Source organism: Saccopteryx bilineata, chromosome X (genome assembly GCF_036850765.1).
Source record: "Saccopteryx bilineata isolate mSacBil1 chromosome X, mSacBil1_pri_phased_curated, whole genome shotgun sequence".
NCBI classification, from domain to species: domain Eukaryota; kingdom Metazoa; phylum Chordata; class Mammalia; order Chiroptera; family Emballonuridae; genus Saccopteryx; species Saccopteryx bilineata.
The window spans coordinates 120502740-120522299 of record NC_089502.1 but is presented as its reverse complement, the minus strand read 5'-3'; the positions used below and the strand labels follow the sequence as shown (position 1 = coordinate 120522299).

At 39.8% G+C, this 19560-nt stretch overlaps 1 protein-coding gene across 5 annotated transcripts in view; it reads right to left on the bottom strand.

Moving 5' to 3' along the window:
- The window catches only part of DMD (dystrophin), a 2360554-nt gene that overhangs the window by 436563 nt on the left and 1904431 nt on the right, over window positions 1–19560 (bottom strand). For all 5 annotated transcript variants that reach the window (XM_066250305.1, XM_066250306.1, XM_066250308.1 and 2 more), the window contains 2 exons: window positions 13852–14024; window positions 3489–3645 (listed from right to left, as the gene is read on the bottom strand). In XM_066250305.1, coding sequence (XP_066106402.1) covers window positions 3489–3645; window positions 13852–14024 — 330 coding nt within the window. The remainder of the gene's footprint in view (window positions 1–3488; window positions 3646–13851; window positions 14025–19560) is intronic.

The window sequence follows — 19560 nt, the reverse complement described above, 5'->3', positions numbered from 1 at the left end:
CATGATTTTTGTGAAGCTGGTTGACATTAAACAGTCACAGATAGCCATGATGACAAAGAACATTAAGGTATAGAAGGAAAAGTTGATGGTGTTATGAGAGCCTATAAAGGGAGGTCTGCTCAATCATGAGCATCAGAGACAAGCTTGCTTGATGCCTGAGCCAAAATGTAAAGGAAAAGACCCTAACCAGAACATTATGAGGAGGTAGGTGTGGGTAAGAAAGAGTTCCAGACAGAGAATCAGCATGTTTAAGGCCAGCATGTTAAGGTTCCCCATGAGGGGAACATACAGAACTGGGAATACCAAGTTGGTGTCCAGAGAACAAAAGAAAGCACAGTAAGAGAAGGTTGGGGCTAGTCTAGCCAGATGGGGCTTTGGGGTCCTTGCTGAGGATTTTAGTCTTTTCCTAAGGGCATTAAGAAGCCATTGTTGGCAAGCAACCAAAGCCAATAACCAGGGATAGTGAGGAAGTATTTATAAAAAAATGCCGCCTAGACCAGACTGCGGAAATTATCTGCACCAATTTTCTCATCTTGCAGATGAAAAAATAAAATGAAGAGGAACAGTCAGAAACTAACTTATGGGAAAATCTGACTAGAATCTCAGTCTCCTGGCTCCTAGTGCACTTGTCCAATGATTCATCTTTGGTTTCTGGAACTAGAATAAAATGACTCCTTTGGTAGAAATTCTGTGTGCTTTCACTATATCACATAATGCATCCTATTTAAAATGTCCACACTTCTCAGTGAATGCTCTTCTACATACACACCAGGGTGCTTTGACTATTTATTCAAAGTTAGAACAGTTAAAAATTATCACCATTATATTCCACCCTTCCACAAAAGCTAATTGAATATTTCAATTCTATGAAGGGGAATGATTAGAAGAGAAACTGGCAGCTTTCTTAGCAATTTTTTGCAAAAGTCCCTGGGCCTTCTCTCACCTTCCTGTCCCTTTTTGTAATGTTCTATATTCTTTTCTTTGGAATAATATAAACCCTCAACCTTTCCTTAATATGCCACCTTTCACTGTGTTCCCATAAAGATCTTTCCTTTGAGTGCTGAACATATGAAAGTAGGACCATTTTATCAAGCTTTTCTTGTTTGGTAGTAATTTTCTTGGTTTGTTATTCACTTCTGTTCATCTACTTCTTATTCTCATTTCAAAATCACGTATCAGTATCCACTGTATGCCAGACATTTTATTAGTTATTAAGATCTTGGAGGTGAGCAAGACAAAATCAATGTCCTCCCCACTCAAAGCCTAGCGGAGAAGACAGAAATATAATGAAAATGAAAATAAAAATAAAAAGTGATCACTGCTAAATGCTGCTAGTGAACAACTTGTTATTCTGAAGATGGGGAAGTAGAAACATTTGTGATGACAATCCAGTTTACTGGGTACCCAAACAGCTGATGAGTGAACCTTTCTTTTTCTTTTTTCTTTTTGCCTAAAAGTATGAAGAACTGATAGAAATAGGCAATTATCACACAGCAACTCTTAGTCATTGATCATTAACAGCTGCTCAAATCACACCAAAAAAAAAAAAAAAGAGAGAGAGAGAGAAAACAAGATAGTATGTACCTCCTCCTAACAATGGAAGAATATACTACCACCTGCAAAACAGTCAAACCCTAAGTTGATCAAACCTGTAGAACTGTACTTTTCAGTACTGTAGCCATTAGTCACATCTGGCTACTGAGTGCTTGAAATGTGGCTACTCTGAATTGAGTCATGCTGTAACTACATTTTTATGTTCATCACATGTTGAGATGACAATAAATATTGTTCTATAGTTAAGTAGGATGCAACCATTAGAGGAAACTGGGTGAAATGTACAGGGGAACTCTTTGTACTGTTTTTGTATCTTACTGTGAATCTAATTATTTCAAAATAAAAAAGTGAAAAAAAGGGGAATTTAAGAGACAGATTAACCAACTGCAGTGTATAGACCTTATTGCAATTCTTATTTAAATAAAATACTCAACCCTGGCTGGTTGGCTCAGTGGTAGAGCATTGGTCTTGGCATGTGGATGTCTTGGGTTCAAGTCCTGGTCAGGGCACACAGGAGAAGCAACCATCTGTTTCTCCATCTCTTCTTCCTCCTACAGTCATGGCTCGACTGGCTTGAGGAAGTTGGCCCTGGAGCTGAGGATGGGTCTGTGGTCTCTATCTCAGGTGCTAAAAATAGCTCAGTTGCCAAGCAACAAAGCAATGCCCCAGATGGGCAGAGCATTGCTCCATAGGGGGCTTGCTAGGTGGATCCCAGTCAGAATGCATGTGGGAGTCTGTCTCTCTGCCTCCTCTGCTCTCACTTAATTTAAAAAAATAAATAAAAACTCAAACAAAAAGGCTATTAAAATATTTAAGACTTGTAGGTGAGAAACAGAAATTTGAATACTGCCTGTATATTTGTTTGATGAAATTATTGATATTTAAAAAGTATTATAATAGCATTGTGGTTACATTTAAAGAGCACATCCTTAAATTTTAGAGATACTTCTCAAATAAATATAAATTAAATGATCCATGCCTGAGATTTGCTTGAGAACAGTGGAGTGCAGGGCAGAGATATAGAGGAAGTAAGAATGGCTATGAATTGATAATTGTTGAAGTCCTTATGGGTATTTATCGTAGGACTCTGTCTGGTTTTCTACACTTTTAATATTTTCCACAATAATTTTTTTTAAAACAACAGAAAGAGAAAGACAATTTCTTAAAGGATATTATTAATGCAGACACTTTTGACATTTATAATAGAATGGCTTGGATTACTTACAATAGACCCCTAGACTAGAGGAGTAAAAAAGGTTTCTATTCAATTCAATTTAATTTTTTAAAAAGTATTTGCTTCTATACATATAAGCATTATTTAATATGTATTTAAAAGATTTTACTTATTTATTTATTTTTACAGAGCCAGAGAGCCAGAGAGAGGGAAAGATAGGGACAGACAGATGGGAATGGAGGGAGATGAGAAGCATCAATCATCAGTTTTTTTGTTGCGACACCTTAGTTGTTCATTGATTGCTTTCTCATATGTGCCTTGACCATGGGGCTACAGCAGACCGAGTAACCCCTTGCTCAAGCCAGCGACCTTGGGTCCAAGCTGGTGAGCTCTGCTCAAACCAGATGAGCCCGCGCTCAAGCTGGTGACCTCGGGGTCTCAAACCTGGGTCCTCCGCATCCCAGTCCGACGCTCTATCCACTGTGCCACCGCCTGGTCAGGTAAGATCTTATTTATTGATTTGAGAGAGAAAGAGAGAGAGAAACATCAATTTGTTGTTCCACTTATTTATGCATTCATTGGTTGATTCTTGTGTATGCCCTGATCGGGGATCAAACCTGCAACCTTTTGCATATCAGGGCAATGCTCCAACCAACCGAGCTACATGGCCAGGGCTCAACTTAATTTTAATCAGAACTATTTGTGAAATAATTGCTGAATGCTTACTATGTGCAAGAAATTAGGCTTAAAAATGTCTTACCCTGTGGACATCATTCTGCTTCTGCACTGTTGGAAAATCACCTCCAACAGGTGCCTGTCGGCTTAACTCATCATCTTTCAGCTGTAGCCACACCAGAAGTTCTTGAAGAGAAAGGTGCAGACGCTTCCACTGGTCAGAACTGGCTTCCAAATGCGATCTGAAAAACAACAGGAGCAAAATGTATCAGAATATCTAGAAGGATAATTGACGATCCTAACAATTCCATTAAGTAAACTAACTTGGTTGGTTAGTTTCATAGACCTACATAGCAGTCCTCAATAATAATCTGGCTACCTGCTTTGGAGAGCCGTAACATGGGGGTGTTTTAATGGCAATTTTGAGGAAAAGCAGTGTTTAGACATATGTTTATTTCCACCTGCAGAACTCTGAGATTTTGGCATGAAAAATACACTGAAATGGATTACTTTCTCCTAGCATTGCAGTCAATGATGCTTCACGTTTTTGCTAGGAAAATAAATGGACCCAACGACTAATATAAACCACTCAGTTTTCATGTGACTCCTGTCCGGACCGGAATTCTTTCTTCTCTGAGAAATGGAAAGGTCTCTCCCTACATTCTGACTTTTCCATTTCTGCACCATGGACAGCCTCTTCCATTGACTCCTTCCATCTGGCGTCTGTTCCTTTCTGTTCCTCTTCCCATATGCCTCTCCTTTTCCTCTGTCTTTCTTTATTCGTGTGCACCTGGGATTTGTTTTCACCAAGGTCCAACATTTTCCGCTTTGTTTCCTTTTGTGTAAAATTGTACTGAGACAACAACTCACGTGGAAAAGTAAAATCAGACATTTGTCTGCAAGCCTCCCCCAAACGTGAATAATTTAGGCAAGAGACCGAGTGCTTTCCCACCAACTGTATTTAGAACATGTTAATCCACAAAAGCCACTTAAGAAGACACAAATGAATGATCTGTGCTATAAAATCCACACTCCACTGGAGAATGAGAAGCTAAATTAATAAAATAAATCATAATCCAGAAAACAATGAAGAAACACGGAATGTTGGCAAGGCTCTATTCGCAGGTAAATCAGGAATTGGGCTGCATTACTCAGATGTTATCAGCAATTATTAATTCATTCATAAAAATCAGCGCTGCCCATAACATAAATATAATATAGTTTCCAGTGCTGCAAGGATTGAAATATAAAGCAACCAGGTAGGATATTTCCCTTTGCCACTTGGTAACTTCGTCTGACATTTCAAATACAGTTCTCCCGCTGGTCTTGGTCAAACAGAATCCCCAAATGGCAACTGTGTATGGAAATTACAGTTTTCTAAACTGGTCCTGGTCTGTTTGCTCAGTGGAATGAGCATCGGCCTAGCATATGGACATCCTGGTTTTGATTCCCAGTCAGGGCACTCAAGAGAAGTGACCATCTGCTTCTCTTCCCTTCCCTCTCCCACTTCTCTCTTCCCTCCCACAGCCAGTGGCTCGATTGGTCCAAGTGTCAGCCCCGGGCACTGAGGCTGCTGGACTGATTCGAGCAATGGCCCCAAACAGGGTTTGCTGGGTGGATCCTGGTTGGGGCACACGTGGGAGTCCGTCTCACTATCTCCCCTCCTTTCACTTAAAAAAATTTTTTTTCCAAACTCCCTGAAGTATAATTTGATGATACATAAAATTCCTTAAAATGTGCAAATACGATGACCCACAAACTCAAATTTGAGGAACTTATACCTAAGAAACTAACTGGGAAAGCATGCAAAGACATATGTAAACATGTTACTTATAGCATCACTTATGATTGATACGAAGTAGAAACAACTTAAATATTCAATAGTAGGGAATTGGTTACATACATAGTGGTGAACTCATACAAATCTATGATTCCTCTGCCATGTTCAGTGTGATGACTTAGGCAAACATTTACGAATATGGACAAGATCACCCTCTCAGTTGCTAAATGAAAAAACAGGTTACAAAAATGGACACAACCTATTTTTCTGAAATGTTTGTGTGTGTTAGTGTTTCACCCCATGTGCTTGACTACACATAAAAAAATTCTGAAATGGCTTAGTTTAACCTCAGAGGTGGATTCACAGGTGATTTATTCCTTCGTCTATACACTTGTACAAATTGTCAGAATTTTTTCCTATTATGAGAGCAGTATAAACATTATATTCAGCAAAAAACAAAGGTATTTCCACCAGAGAAATGAGACTGTTCAAGAACAATGGCATTTATTAGCTACCAAATAAATGATGAAATACTCCAAATCCCATGAATTAAATATAATAGTGCAGATTGCATAGAGTGTAGAGGTCAATTGTTTTATGTTTCTGTTCCCTCCTTCTCTTTTGGTTATCACTTTCCCATGATAAGCCTACTTGAGAATTCCCTATGCAAGATTTTAGCTGTTTAATGGCATGGAATGACTACTGGTTACAGAGATTCCCTGGGGTGTCTGGAAATTGCAGCTTGGTCCTCTTGAGGGTGTAAGAAGCTGTCAAGCAGGACATTTTGAAAGATGGGTAGAATGAGGCATGGTCTAGACATGGAAAAGCAGCGAATGGGGGAAGAGACACAGATTGAATGCATACTTATTGAGTGAAGTCCCATTAAAGCATCGGGAGTAGGGAGAGAGGAAGGTAATGGAGAATAGAAAGATGCCTGGTTCCTGTCTCTCCCCGTTTCCAGCTTCAGAAAAATACAAAAAAAAAAAAAAAAAAAAAAGATGCCTGGTGCTTGGCCTTCCTCCATCTGGGAGAGGAAATGACATGCCCCCGTGGGAGGGGTCTAGAGGAGGAGAGAGAGCTGGCAGCCTATGGTGAGCCTCCAGCTCACCATAAGGGAGCGACACAATCTGGGATCCAGGTTAAACGGTGCTGACTAATTATGAGCAGGTCAGTGAAACACTTTATGTTCCCGAAAATAGAAAAAAGTAGCTTTGGGACCCAGGGAATTCAGTTTTAAAGGATTTAAGAGAAACTCCATCGTGTGGGATCTGGAGGCTATTAGGAGCCAGGGACACAGGACAGTTGAGAGTTAACAGAGGAGCAGAAGGACCTGAGACCACATATGACAAAAAGCTCTCACGTGTCTGGGTGAGTAGACCTTACTCATCCGGAAGGTATGGAGTTAGGTAACGTTTCAGAATGTTTGATTACTTTAACCACATTGTCAAATGACTGTTTCATTCTTCTTCTCACTAAAGCATCAGAGTAAAAGGCAAGATGTGATAGGAAGACAAAAACGTAAGCAAAAGGCTTCTAAAGGACAGAGGACAAATGGTTAGAGAGGAGACAGTCGGATAATGGCACCTGATTTAAAACAACATTTACAAAGCTATCTGATCCAGAGCCATGCTTTTCAAACTACTGTGCACAAGAAACATTTGAGTGGCTTGCAAAGTTTAAAGTACAGATTCCTAGGGTCCACCTTCAGAATTTGTGTTCTTTCAACAAGAACTTTCACAGCTAGCAGGTGAGCTTCAAGAACATTCTTTGAGAAAGAATTTCTTAAAGTATTTCTTAAGTGCCCTAAATTTTACTTGTTGGTCTCCAGAGGGCAAAGTTAGTATATATATATCAGTGGCGTGATTTTGAAGATCTAAATCTAACAAAACACTATGAGCTCTGAAAACATTTTCTTTGGTCACGTAAGCATGTGAAGTGTTTACTAGGCCCTGGCCAGGAAGCTCAGTTAGTTAGAACGTTGTCCTCACACACCAAGGTTGTGGGTTCGATCTCTGGTCAGGGCACATACAAGAAACAACCAATGAATGCATAAATAAGTCAAACAACAAGTCAGTGTTCCCCACCCTTCTCCCTTCCTCTCTCAAATCAATAAATAAAAAAAGACACATTTCTCGGAAGCAGCTATCCTATTTCTATTTTCAAGATTGTATGCCAAATATTTCTAAATAATTAACTTATGTTTGTATTTGGAACGTCTCTTCCTGTAAATGTTTCTCTCTATTTTTAATGACTCCCCCCACCACCTAATTCCTCTTTTGGAACCTTAGAGATTGTTGTTTAACTTTCATGTTTTGCAAATGTGGAAACTGAGCAGCAAAGGTATAAAGACAGCCGATGAAGCGCCTAACTTCAGCTGTCATCTTAAGACACAGGAAATAGAAATCACAAACTTTTTCTAATATGAGGAAATCCTGAACCTTAGTGCTTTTTAACCAAATGTTTTGGATCCCTGAGCAAAAGGCTTCCTGCTAAATGGCGGGCCCACTTAGCTCTGCCTACTCAACAGAAAGGAACAGAGGCGCTTTGAAGAGGCACTTAGCTTCTATCTGTTTTCTATTAATCTTTATTAGTGAAGACAAGAGCTTAGGGGCCTACTAGCTTTTAACAAGGCTAGTGCTGATCTTTAATAAGCAGATAATTTCTACAATTTTTAAGGTTTAGGTAAATGCAGAAACTTCAGGTGTGTTGGGATACACTGCTTGGTCTTTAAGAAACTCTTCAGCGTCAGAACTCCAAGAATTATAGGGGCTGCTAAAGCGATGTTATATCTCTAGACACAGACATTTCAAGTGTGATTTAGTTGATGCCTGGTTTGAAATCCTTAATAAAACTGTACTCTGGAAGGCATGCATTCTTAAAGCAAAACGTGTTATATTGAATTCATTTTTCACGTTGACTTCCTTTTTAAAACTAATGCTACGCCCCTGTATTTCTTTGTACACGTGTGTAATAAGATTGCACTTTAGCATATAGAAAGAAAAGGCAGGGATGCAGAAATAATAAGGAACCACAAAAATACAATAGGAGCTACAGGGATTTAAATAAAGAGAGAAAATTAAACTAAAAAAAAAAAGTAAACATTTTTTTTTCCAGGAATGGCCATGAACTCCAACTTTCAAACATAATTAACATTCTGAGAATAAAGAAGGTCAGAGAGATATTCAATGTCCAAGCTGCATTTTTCTCTCAAAGGTTGAAAGGCTCTGCCTGCTTTCTCTTTTTCTTTCTTCTCCATTATAGAAAAACTATTCTAACTTCTAATATCAGGTAGTCATTTGGAGATTTATTGCTGCTGTAGACTATATAATGTTGCTGTTCTAGCTTCTCAAATGACTGCTCAAAATTTCATAAAAGTTATTATTTGTATATAACACAAATTTTTCTCCCAAGTATAAAAATCTCACAGAATGTAAATTTTGCTGAAATTATGCTGACAACATATGCAATTCACATAGTTAATAGTATGCAGAATAATCTGGAAAATACCATTGGTTTGTAGATTAAATTGAAATCTTCATACATATTTCTAATATAAAAAATACACTTGACCGCTTCTCAAGTTATTTAATATTTTCAAAATTAAAATGTAAATTTTGTGGATACAGACTATTTTAGAATGAGAAACACTTCCTTTGAGCAACCACCATCCTGATGTTAGATAATTTCATCAACAACTATGTGTGTATGTCTGTGTGTTGGTGTGCACATGTGCACATATATGCGCATGCGTGTATGTTTACATGTAAGTAAAAAATTCTCACTTTATTTTTCTCCCACTTAAATCAGTTAACATTTACTTCTGTTTGATGGCACTCAACTATCACTGAGTACTCTTCTCATTATACCACATAATAGATGTGGACAAAATACACGTGGAACAGATGGCATATACTGTCCTTGAATGAAATTATGAGAATAGTATATAGTATACAATTTCAATTAAAGTATTCTTTTTTTCCTTAAAGGCATCTTATTTACTTTTCCTTATACCATCTCTTTGAACTTTATCAGCTCTATTTAAATATAAAAAAGAAACCCCAAGGTAGAAAAGTTCAATAATTAGCTTAGGTTCATAAAATGTGATTGCAGAATTAAAAGTAATGGACCTGAAGAATGGCAAGGGAAGTTGAATAGACCACTCGTGTTTCTGGTCAAACCTCCTTACTTCAGTGAGGGAGAAAATTGAAGTCTGAAGCAGTTCAGTGATGTGTTCAAGGTACTCAAGATTATCCGCTAGGTGGTTAGGAACAGAGCCCGAAGAGAAGCAAGATCGCCCAACTGCTGGCCCACAACTTCTTCTGCTCTACCTCACTGACTCATTTCGAGCTTGGAACTTCTGTATTCCTCTGTTTAGCTGGAGGCAGCAAGTGTAACTCATGAATACTTACAGGCATCTGCCATCGAGTGTAAATGAGAAAGTACAGGGAAGACCTGGTAAAGGGACTGTCAAAGAGGAATACATTCCTTATGCTATTTGAGGAAAAATTTGGAGAATGAGAGAAGAGATAGCATTCCAAGGGTGAGGACAAACAAAGGTACATATCGTATGGAAGAGTGAGAAAGTTGTTGGAGAGCAGGAATGGGGTAAAAAAGCAGAGGTTACTCGGCTCAGAGAACTTGTGTTGGAGAGCAATTAGATTGCTGACTGGTGAGGAAGGAACTGGGAGGCTTGGGAGGAGCAGAAAAGGGGAGGGTTGGCAGAGTCTTACGAGGCAGAGTTGGTAGGGAGTGAAGGGTCCGCTAGATTCCAGGGAGTAAATACAACCTTCATGAGAGCAATGATTTTATTTTGTCTGTTTTTTTCACTGTTGTATCCTCCATGCCTAGAAGAGTGCCTAGCACATAGTAAAAACTTAGTCAATATTTGTTGAATGATCATATAAATGAATGAACAACTAAAATATGGGTCCCAACAAGACTGAAGTTCTTGGCCCTGGCTTCTTGGCTCAGTGGTAGAGCATCAGCCCAGTGTATAGAAGTCATGGGCTCAATTTCTGGTCAGGGCACACAAGAGAAGCTACCATCTACTTCTCTACTCCTGCCCCACCTCTCTTTTCCTCTCCCACAGCCATGGCTTGATTGGTGTGAGCAAGTTGGCCCCAGGCACTGAGGATGGTTCCATGGCCTCATCTCAGACACTAGAATAGCTCAGTTGCTGAGAAATGGCTCCAGATGGGCAGAGCATTGCCTGGTAGAGGGACTTGCCAGGTAGATCCCAGTCGGGGTGCATGAGGGAGTCTGTCTCTCTTCCTCCCTGCCTCTCATTTAATAAAGATTGAAATTCTTGACCAAAGAGATAATAGAAACAGTGTCCAAAGAAGAATACTTTTGCAAATGTGTAATGGATGGTCTCAATATGTAAAGGAACAGAGACAAATCTACCAATATGAGATGACATGATGAAGACTTGAATAAGAAACATAACCCTAGGACAAAAAAGGGCATAGGGTGGAAGGAAAAGAAATGGAGGGGAAGGGCATAAAACAGGCTTGGATCTGGATGCACAAGGATACCTTTTATGAGCCAATGACACTCAAAAGAAAAGTTCAAAATTGTTTGGATTCAATCTCATTTTTTTTTTCATTAAAAATGGATACCTGTGAAACCAGGCACTAATGTTTTTATATTTTCAAATATAAAAGTGGTTTCAGAATTCCTTATAAAACAATGAACTAACTGTAAAGTTTTAGTATCTATCTCTGTCACAGCTTGGGCAAACACAGGTTGCTGTTTTTTAAAGTGTGGTGACTTTTCACTAAAAAATAATGCCGACGGAAAAACGGGCAATGCCAATCTAGTGTCATTTCTGGTTTTTTGTATCTTCCTCTCCCAGTGTTTTCTAGCCTATGCGGAACCATCCCAAATTAGCATCCCACCTGAGCTTCTCTCAAATGCACACTGCCATTCTGCATGGAGTGACTGATGCCCTTATTTCAACCAAGTGTCAGGAAAGAAAATGAACTGCTTTGATGTGAAGAATTATTTCTTTGCTTTTTATAAGTGATCATTTATAACACATCCTGTTATTATTAGAGAGGTGTATTAAAAAAGCCCAAACCATTGATCTGAATATTGAAATCCTAGAAATTGCAGCACCTTAGATAAGCTAAGGTAACTAACTGTTTTCCGCGTGATTAATGGCAGTAGGAATTAAAGCGCGGTGGCTGGCATATGGGAAAATGCTGAGAATGAAGAGCGCATATTTTGGCTGACATGCTGTTTGTCGCTTCCAATTCTCCTTTTATTTCATCAAGTTCACATGAAGGAGAGAAAAGACACTGAGTGATGTTCGGAACAGTTATAGCACCTTTCTTTTCCTCTCCTGCCCAAAAAGAATAACTTCCTCTTCTCTACTATATCTGTCAGTATCTTTTCCCTCTCACATGTTTCATTCCTTTCTAATGACAGATGTTATAAAAGAGGCTTTTGTCATTACATATACTGAGTTCTCTTACAGTTGAAACTGTTGAAAGAGAATGGAGTCTCTCTTTCTTGGAAAATGCCATTGCCCATTGTTGCCCCCAACTCATCACTGACACACAGGTAACAACTTTATGGACCAAAGAGGGAGATGAAATGGAGTGTTCAAACTTGGGTGGGGAAGACCCTATCAATCAATAAAAACAATTCTTTTTTTACTCTTGGAAATCTGCTCCTCTCTTCCACCTCTCCGCTTATGCACCTCTGTGTAAAAGTCAGGTGAGTCTTACCTCTTCCATCTTTGTTTATGCTCTACAGCAGTGGTCCCCAACCTTTTTTGGGCCATGGACCGGTTTAATGTCAGAAAATATTTTCACGGACCGGCCTTTAGGGTGGGACGGATAAATGTATCACGTGACTGAGACAAGCGTCAAGAGTGAGTCTTAGACGGATGTAACAGAGGGAATCTGGTCATTTTAAAAAAATAAAACATTGTTCAGACTTAAATATAAATAAAATGGAAATAATGTAAGTTATTTATTCTTTCTCTGTGGACCGGTACCAAATGGCCCATGGACCGGTACCGGTCCGTGGCCCGGGGGTTGGGGACCACTGCTCTACAGTATAACATGATGGGGAGAAGTCAGACGCTGGAGCCAGACTTCCTGTGTTCAGATCTTGGATCTGCCACTTACTGAGTGACCCTGGGAAAGGGCTTCAGCCTCTCTGTGCCTGACTTTCCTCAAATGTAAAGAGAGGATAATCACAGAATCAACCTTTTACCGCTGCTGAGAACATTAAATGGGTCAAGAAACATAAAGGGCCCATGACATTGCACTGTGTGAGATGTTCTTCTTCTTATTATTTCATATGAAGTGCAGATTTTTATGAGTGCTATCGAATTAATAAATTTCAGCTATATATTTTTTCTCAGCATGGAAGTAAATATGCCATACGTCTGGACAGTTTAGAACTATCAAGAAGAAAAAAAAAATCTCCCTTTTGTAATCTCACTGCTTAGAGGCAGTAACTCCTCTTACTGCTTTGTGCATTGCCTCATAACTACTGCGAAGTCCATCTGTCCTCTCTACCTGCGGCCACTACCGCCCCTCCTCTGGACACAGATGAAAGCAAAACATATTTTCATAAAAAGATCTGAATTAGGAAAAACAACCAATTAGCAAGCAGGAAGCCTGACATCCACTCCCTGCATGTACTGTCTCTGCTCTTTGCCCCCAACACTGAACTACTATGAAACGGGTAGAGAGAGCAAGAGCTCCGCTCTGCCTCTTTTATACAACAGCACTGAGATGCAGCCATTAGCTACTTAATGGGAACCCAATAAACAGGAAGGGGCAAGTACAGAACAGGTGCAGATGGAACAGCTAAAGGCTTAGTCTAAAGAGGATGTGGTAGCGAAATGTGAAAGGAAGCCACGGTCAGGAAGTTGCTTAGACTCTCTCCTTAGCTCTGGGAGCTGTGGGGAGGTCTCCCCTCAACTGTTAATCATTACGTATTATGGCCTTTAAAGAATGTCCTCTGTTCGCTGAAGAGCGTGCATGGAACATTTAGATTTCCTCTTTAAAGCTGTGGCCCAGAAGTGACACTTCTGCTTATAACCTGTTTAACAGGGCTAATCACCTGGCCCTGACTAACTTCAGGGAGGCAGAGGAAGGAAAGATAGTGTGTGGGATATTCGGTGGGCATTGTAGTGCAGTGGGAAAGAATTGTGTTTTTAATAAATGGTGTTGGATGATTTTCTAACTATTGTGCTGTGTAAATGGAAACTAATAGAGTATATAATATTAAATGTAAACTGTAACTGAAAAATCAGAAGAGTTGTCCTTTGTTATGCATTTAGAATAATGCCAAAGAAAGAATTCCATGTAAACATACCTGTAATTTGATCACTTTTTGCATAACTCTGTGATAAACCAAGAAAGAACTGTGAAATCAGGAGAGCTGTATTCATCATTTAAATTCATTCTAATGTCTTAATATTCATCTCTCCCATGGTTATCAAACATCACCACTTTAATCTAATCTGAACCCTCAAGTATCATATCCATCCCAAGCAAATGAATGATTCATTTATTCAAAATAAAATGAATCATTCTGAAATTGGGTGATTTACATACACATATGAGATATTAACTACTTGTAAAATGAGGGAACTGTTGCCATTTTAATTTACATCTGGTTTTATTTGCCCCTGATCTTTTCTTACCTAATGTTGAGAGACTTTTTCCGCAGCTCGCTCCACTTGAAGTTCATGTTATCCAGCCGTCTCTGTAACAGGACTGCATCATCAGAACCTTCCAGGGATCGCAGGATTTTTTGACCATTTTCATCCAGGTTGTGATAGATATCGGTGTGAGCTTCGATTTCTCCTTGGAGATCCTGTAAGACAGCAGGGAGAAGACATACACACACAGAATGAGAAAAACAGAAACGACCAGCTACAAATGTGAATCTGGAGTGCCGTGAAAAATCAACTATTAATTCAAAATTATTTTCATTGGGCCAGCTAACACAAAGATGCACTTCCAACTTACTTGTCTTGGTGTGTTATCTCTTCACATTATTACGTAGACTGAAAATGGGCATCTTATTAGGTATAATAAATTCATTCCTTGACATTATGAATTGAAACAGAACACAGCTATAACTTTATGCATTTCCTAAGTTATATCTTCTAGTCTGTGGACAGAACGTACTCTGTTTGGAAGCAATATGAAATAAAATCCCATGATGAAGTACACGTTGTTGCCAATCGTCACATTACACCACGGGTCCAGCGCTATTTCCCATGCATGGAGTAACCTGGACTGTAGACTTTAGCTCTGGAAGAATGGTGAGACTAACGAACAAAGCTGGACTCAGTCTACAGCACCGGCATGTTACTAGGATTCCCTCATAGGAGGGCATCTTTTTAACAGTACACACTAAGTTCACCGTGGTATTACGGCATCACACATTTACTAGTAAGAGTTCCCCTTTGAAATACCGTCACATTTTTAGGCCCGACAGGTGGAAAGTCCACCAGACCCTGACGAGAGTTATGGTAAGACATCACGCATTTTGCCTGATTTGTCTATACACAGATCAAGAAAATTATCAGAGTAGAAGTATCTGACCTTTACATGGTATGTCTTCCTGTGTAACATTTTCAGCTTGAACCGGGGACTACAGCACTGGTCCTGTTGCATAGCAATCCTGAGGAAACCCCGCGACTGAAAGAACCCTGCTTTAAAATGCCAACTTTGCTTACATTCTGTTGACAGAATGAGTTTCGGAGCATGGGCCTCAGCAGTCAATAATAATAAACAGCCACTTTGTCCTCCGCACTAAACGGTAGCCAGGCCTGGGGATGTGGGAGGGACCTCAAAGCGAGGAGGCCTGGAATATGCAGCTGACAGTTTATATTAAACAGCCAACTTTTCTTATCATTTCGCCATTATAAGCCAGAGACATTATAAATTCATTTTCTATATGTGTTTCCCTCCTTGTTCCCAGCAGAACAGTCAAAGCCAAAAGAACATTCCTTCGAGAGCTGCCGGGTTCCAGCATTCCTTTCTGCCTACACAGTGAATGGAGGCTTTGTACATTATCTAGCTTGCTTTTAGACATTTGTATGCTTCTGTTCAACAAGTTGAAAAATTCACTCTGAAGTGCCGAACAATTGGATTGACCTGTGTGACTAGAAAAATGTTTTCTCCCTCTCTTTCTAAAATTGAATTAAATTACTCTTCAAAAGTGTGTGTGTGTGGGGGGGGGCGGGGTTAGACGTGGCAGCGATGACATGCTAGAAAATCTGAAGAGTTGGCTTGTGTTTTCAGTCATGGCCTCTTAGACGCAGAATTTTGAACACTGCCAAAGTAAGGTAGATGGACAATGAATGTCTCCTGTCACTAGTTTTGGCAGCCAAAGTATCCGGGATGGGCTCTGAAGAGACTTCTGTCCCCTTCTCTTTGACTGGCAGATAGGAGGGGGATAGGAATAGACACGAATCTGAAATTGAAAGAGGGAAATACTAAGACAGATCGACTAGCATCTCTCTCTATTCCATCAAGAACTATGTTCCGGAAGGAAATAGTCTGACTTTGTAACTTGCCAATGCGGTGGGAAACTACTACTGCGCTTCTTGTGGAGATGGAGTTTAATCAACTGTGCATCCGTTTTTAGTTTGTGCACCTCCAGGGAGAACACGCCCACTGAATTGGCTGCGTCTTCAGGCAAAAAGTGAAGTCAATTTATCTAAATAATTCATGAATAAAAGGCAAACAGACCCAAGTTATCCATATAATTCCACCACTTCCCTCTTTCACTTTCCTTCTTGTATGTATTTGATTTGTACACAACTTCAAACTACCTCCGAGTACACACTTGGAAAATGAAAACCAAACCTTTAGTTGTTCAAAGAAATAAGATACTTTGACTAACACAATCAGCTCTTTATGTTCACATGCATATAACTGATGGGACATTTGAATTTTCATATCCCGCATTTATAGCAGAGACCCAGGATCCACCGATATTTGCTTAAGGTTATGTACATCCTGAAGTCAGCGGTGCTTTGTTGAATACGTGCGAGGTCTTCTGAAGCATAAATAGGATGTTGACTCATGAATTCCTCAACTTTCACCTTTGCCATTTACATTACACAGCATATACATATCTTTGTTGTATCTTCAGAGACAAATGAATATAAAATTGATAGACTAGTATTATTTGAGAACCGATTATTGGTCTAGACTTAGCAGTGTGAAAAATATAAAGGGAATGTGAGAGACAGTTCTGTCTTTCTGTTTCCTAAAATCTAGTGTGGACCTTTAACTTAACTTGTTCCTATCATCAACTATGGATGAGAATTTTCTGCCAAATCTCATAGACACTAGGATAAAAACTCTGCTTGACAATTGAGAAGTGGCTAGATTTACTGGGGTTATATTGCTTAAAATAACAATAATAATAAAAAAGAGAAGTGGCAGAAGTAAAACCTTAGCATTGGCAGCAAGGTAACTTTATTTTTTTAAGATTTACTTATTGAGCCTGACCAGGTGGTGGCACACTGGATAGAGCATTGGACTGGGACGCTGAGGACCCAGGTTCGAAAACCCGAGGTCGCAGGCTTGAGTGCGGGTTCATCTGGCTTGAGCACTGGCTCACCAGCTTGAGCGTGGGGTCACTGATTTGAGCGTGGGATCACAGACATGGCCCCATGGTTGCTGGCTTGAAGCCAAAGGTCGCTGGCTTGAGCCCAAGGTCGCTGCCTTGAGCAAGGGGTCACACACTCTGCCATAGCCCCCCGGTCAAGGCACATATGAGAAAGCACTCAATGAACAACTAAGGTGCCGCAGTGAAGAACTGATGATTCTCATCTCTCTCCCTTCCTGTCTGTATGTCCCTATCTGTCCCTTTCTCTGACTCTCTCTCTGTAAAAAAAAAAAAAAAAATTTATTGATTTTAGAGAGAGGAGAGAGAGAAAGTCAGGGAGGTGTGGAAGATCGGGAAGCATCAGTTCATAGTCGTTGCTTCTCATGTGTGTCTTGACCGGGCAAGCCTGGGGTTATGAACCAGTGACCTCAGAGTTCCAGGTCAATGCTTTATCCACTGCGCCACTACAGGTCAGGTAAGATAACTCTTATTATTATTATGAACTCTGGACAAAAAGTAATTTTTACAGGTATTTTTAAATAGTGTGGATGAAAAAAGGGATCCTATGGAAGGTAACCTCACAGGTAAAACTGATCACAGATTCTTAACTGTGCAGATCATGGTAGATCGTCATGCCCCAGGCCCATAACTTCTTTACTAAAAGGTGTATCTTTGCCTTAAGCAAGCCCTGTCCCATTGTTTCTGAGCATCTAGATTAACACAACTTTGAAATGTCTCTCTTTTCAGCCCTCTCCTTCTAGCATTCAGACTTTGAGACCCCTCTTTCTAAAGTGGACCACCATCAAGACAGCACAGGATCCTAACTGTCCTGTAATTCTATCCCTGACTTGCCCTCTCCCACCACCCTTCCATCCCCTCTTTAGTCTCAAACGCATCAGAGAAACTGCAAACTGTCATTCTCCAGAGCAGCTGGGATCTCGCTCCCCAGCATATGTTGTCAGTTTGGCTCAGATAAACTTTTTTTAATTTATTCATTTTAGAGAAAGAGTGAGAATGAGAGAGAGAAAGGGGGGAGGAGCAGGAAGCATCAACTGCCATATGTGCCTTGACCAGACAAACGCAGGGTTTCGAACCGGCGACCTCAGCGTTCTAGGTCTACGCTTTATCCACTGTGACACCACAAGTCAGGCTCAGATAAATAAATATCCTCTACATGTTTGGACAATTCTTATGTGGACAGTAGTGCTCTTTCATTTCTGACTTAGCTAGAAAGGATCATTTAAGTCTTAGTCACTACATTCAACGTATGTCATCTAATTTTTCTCTTCTTTTTGTGCTTGTATTCGTTAGAGAGAGCTAATGAATAGGGAAAAGAAGTATTTGTTATATGACAACAGAAACAATAGCCGTGACATAGATGACACTTGCTATATACCACATTCTGTTCAAAGCACTATACATACATGAGTCCATTTAACCTGCTCAGTGACCCTCTGGGGTAGGCATTATTATTACTTTCATTTTAAATATATGAAAATGAAATTGCAGAGAGGTCAAGGAAAAATGCTCAAGATCACACATCTAATAAACTATGTGGTCAGATATCAAACCCAGGCTGCTGGATTCCAGAGACTGTGCTCCTACCCACTACGCAATATTACCTCTGAGTTTTTCCTATTAATTTAATTTTTTTCCTATTAACTTTTCTTTTTTAAAAAATTATTTTTATTTATTTATTCATTTTAGAGAAGAGAAGAGAGAGAGAGAGAGAGAGAGAGAGAGAGAGAGAGAGAGAGGAGGGGTGGGAGCAGGAAGCATCAACTCCCGTATGTGCCTTGACCAGGCAAGCCCAGGGTTTTGAACCGACAACTTCAGTGTTCCCAGGCTGATGCTTTATCCACTGCGCCACCACAGGTCAGGACTTAACTTTTCTTTTTAATAATACTCCTGCCTAAATCTCAGCATATCTAGCTGAGATTAGGCATGCAGAATAACATTTTCACTACTCAAAGAGTAATTTCATGGTTTTCTTAATATGGCGACTTAAGTAGGCCTGAGGCAGCGGACAGAGATGTATCCAGTACAACAAGAAATAAAATAACTGAGAAAATGGGTGCAGATAGAAAAAGAGATAGCCCCTCTCCCCAAAAGAAACATAGAGCTTAAAGTTCTATACAATTATGGAGCAAATTTCAGCTATGAATATCAAGTAAATTCAGACATGAACCAAGTAATAGGTCCACAGTGTGGCAGTTTTAGGAGTAGAGGCTACCCAGCCTCCTGCAGAGCTCTTACACATCTCAAACTGCCTCTTTCCCTCAGTCTAGCCTACTTCTGTCATAAGGGCCCCTTCTCATTGCAAACTAGTGGGAAGGTGCAGTTAAATAGACGTGGTTTGAGTCTCCCTCACCCTTCTCTTTCTCTTTTAGCTGCATAAGTTTCAGAACTCTTTAATCTCTTTGGCTTCACTGAATATTAAATAATAATACCCACCTGCTGAGCTGTTTTGAATATTACATGGAATAATTCTTGTATAATACTTTGAACAGCATCCAGAACACAAGAGGCCTTTAATAAGTAATAGCTAATGTAAGGCTTTTTATCATAAGAGAATCGATGTGGAAATAAAGGGATAGAAATAGACTTCATAAAGTCAAGGGACTTGCTCTGAGCCTAGAAAGATGGGTTGGATTGAGAGCACTGAAGGGAAGAGGGCATTCCCAGTGGGAAGCATAGCATGAAAATGGCTGGACAAATATGAGATTATTAAATATTAAGTCTGTACTATCTTCTTTGACAAGTAGAATGATCCATGGTG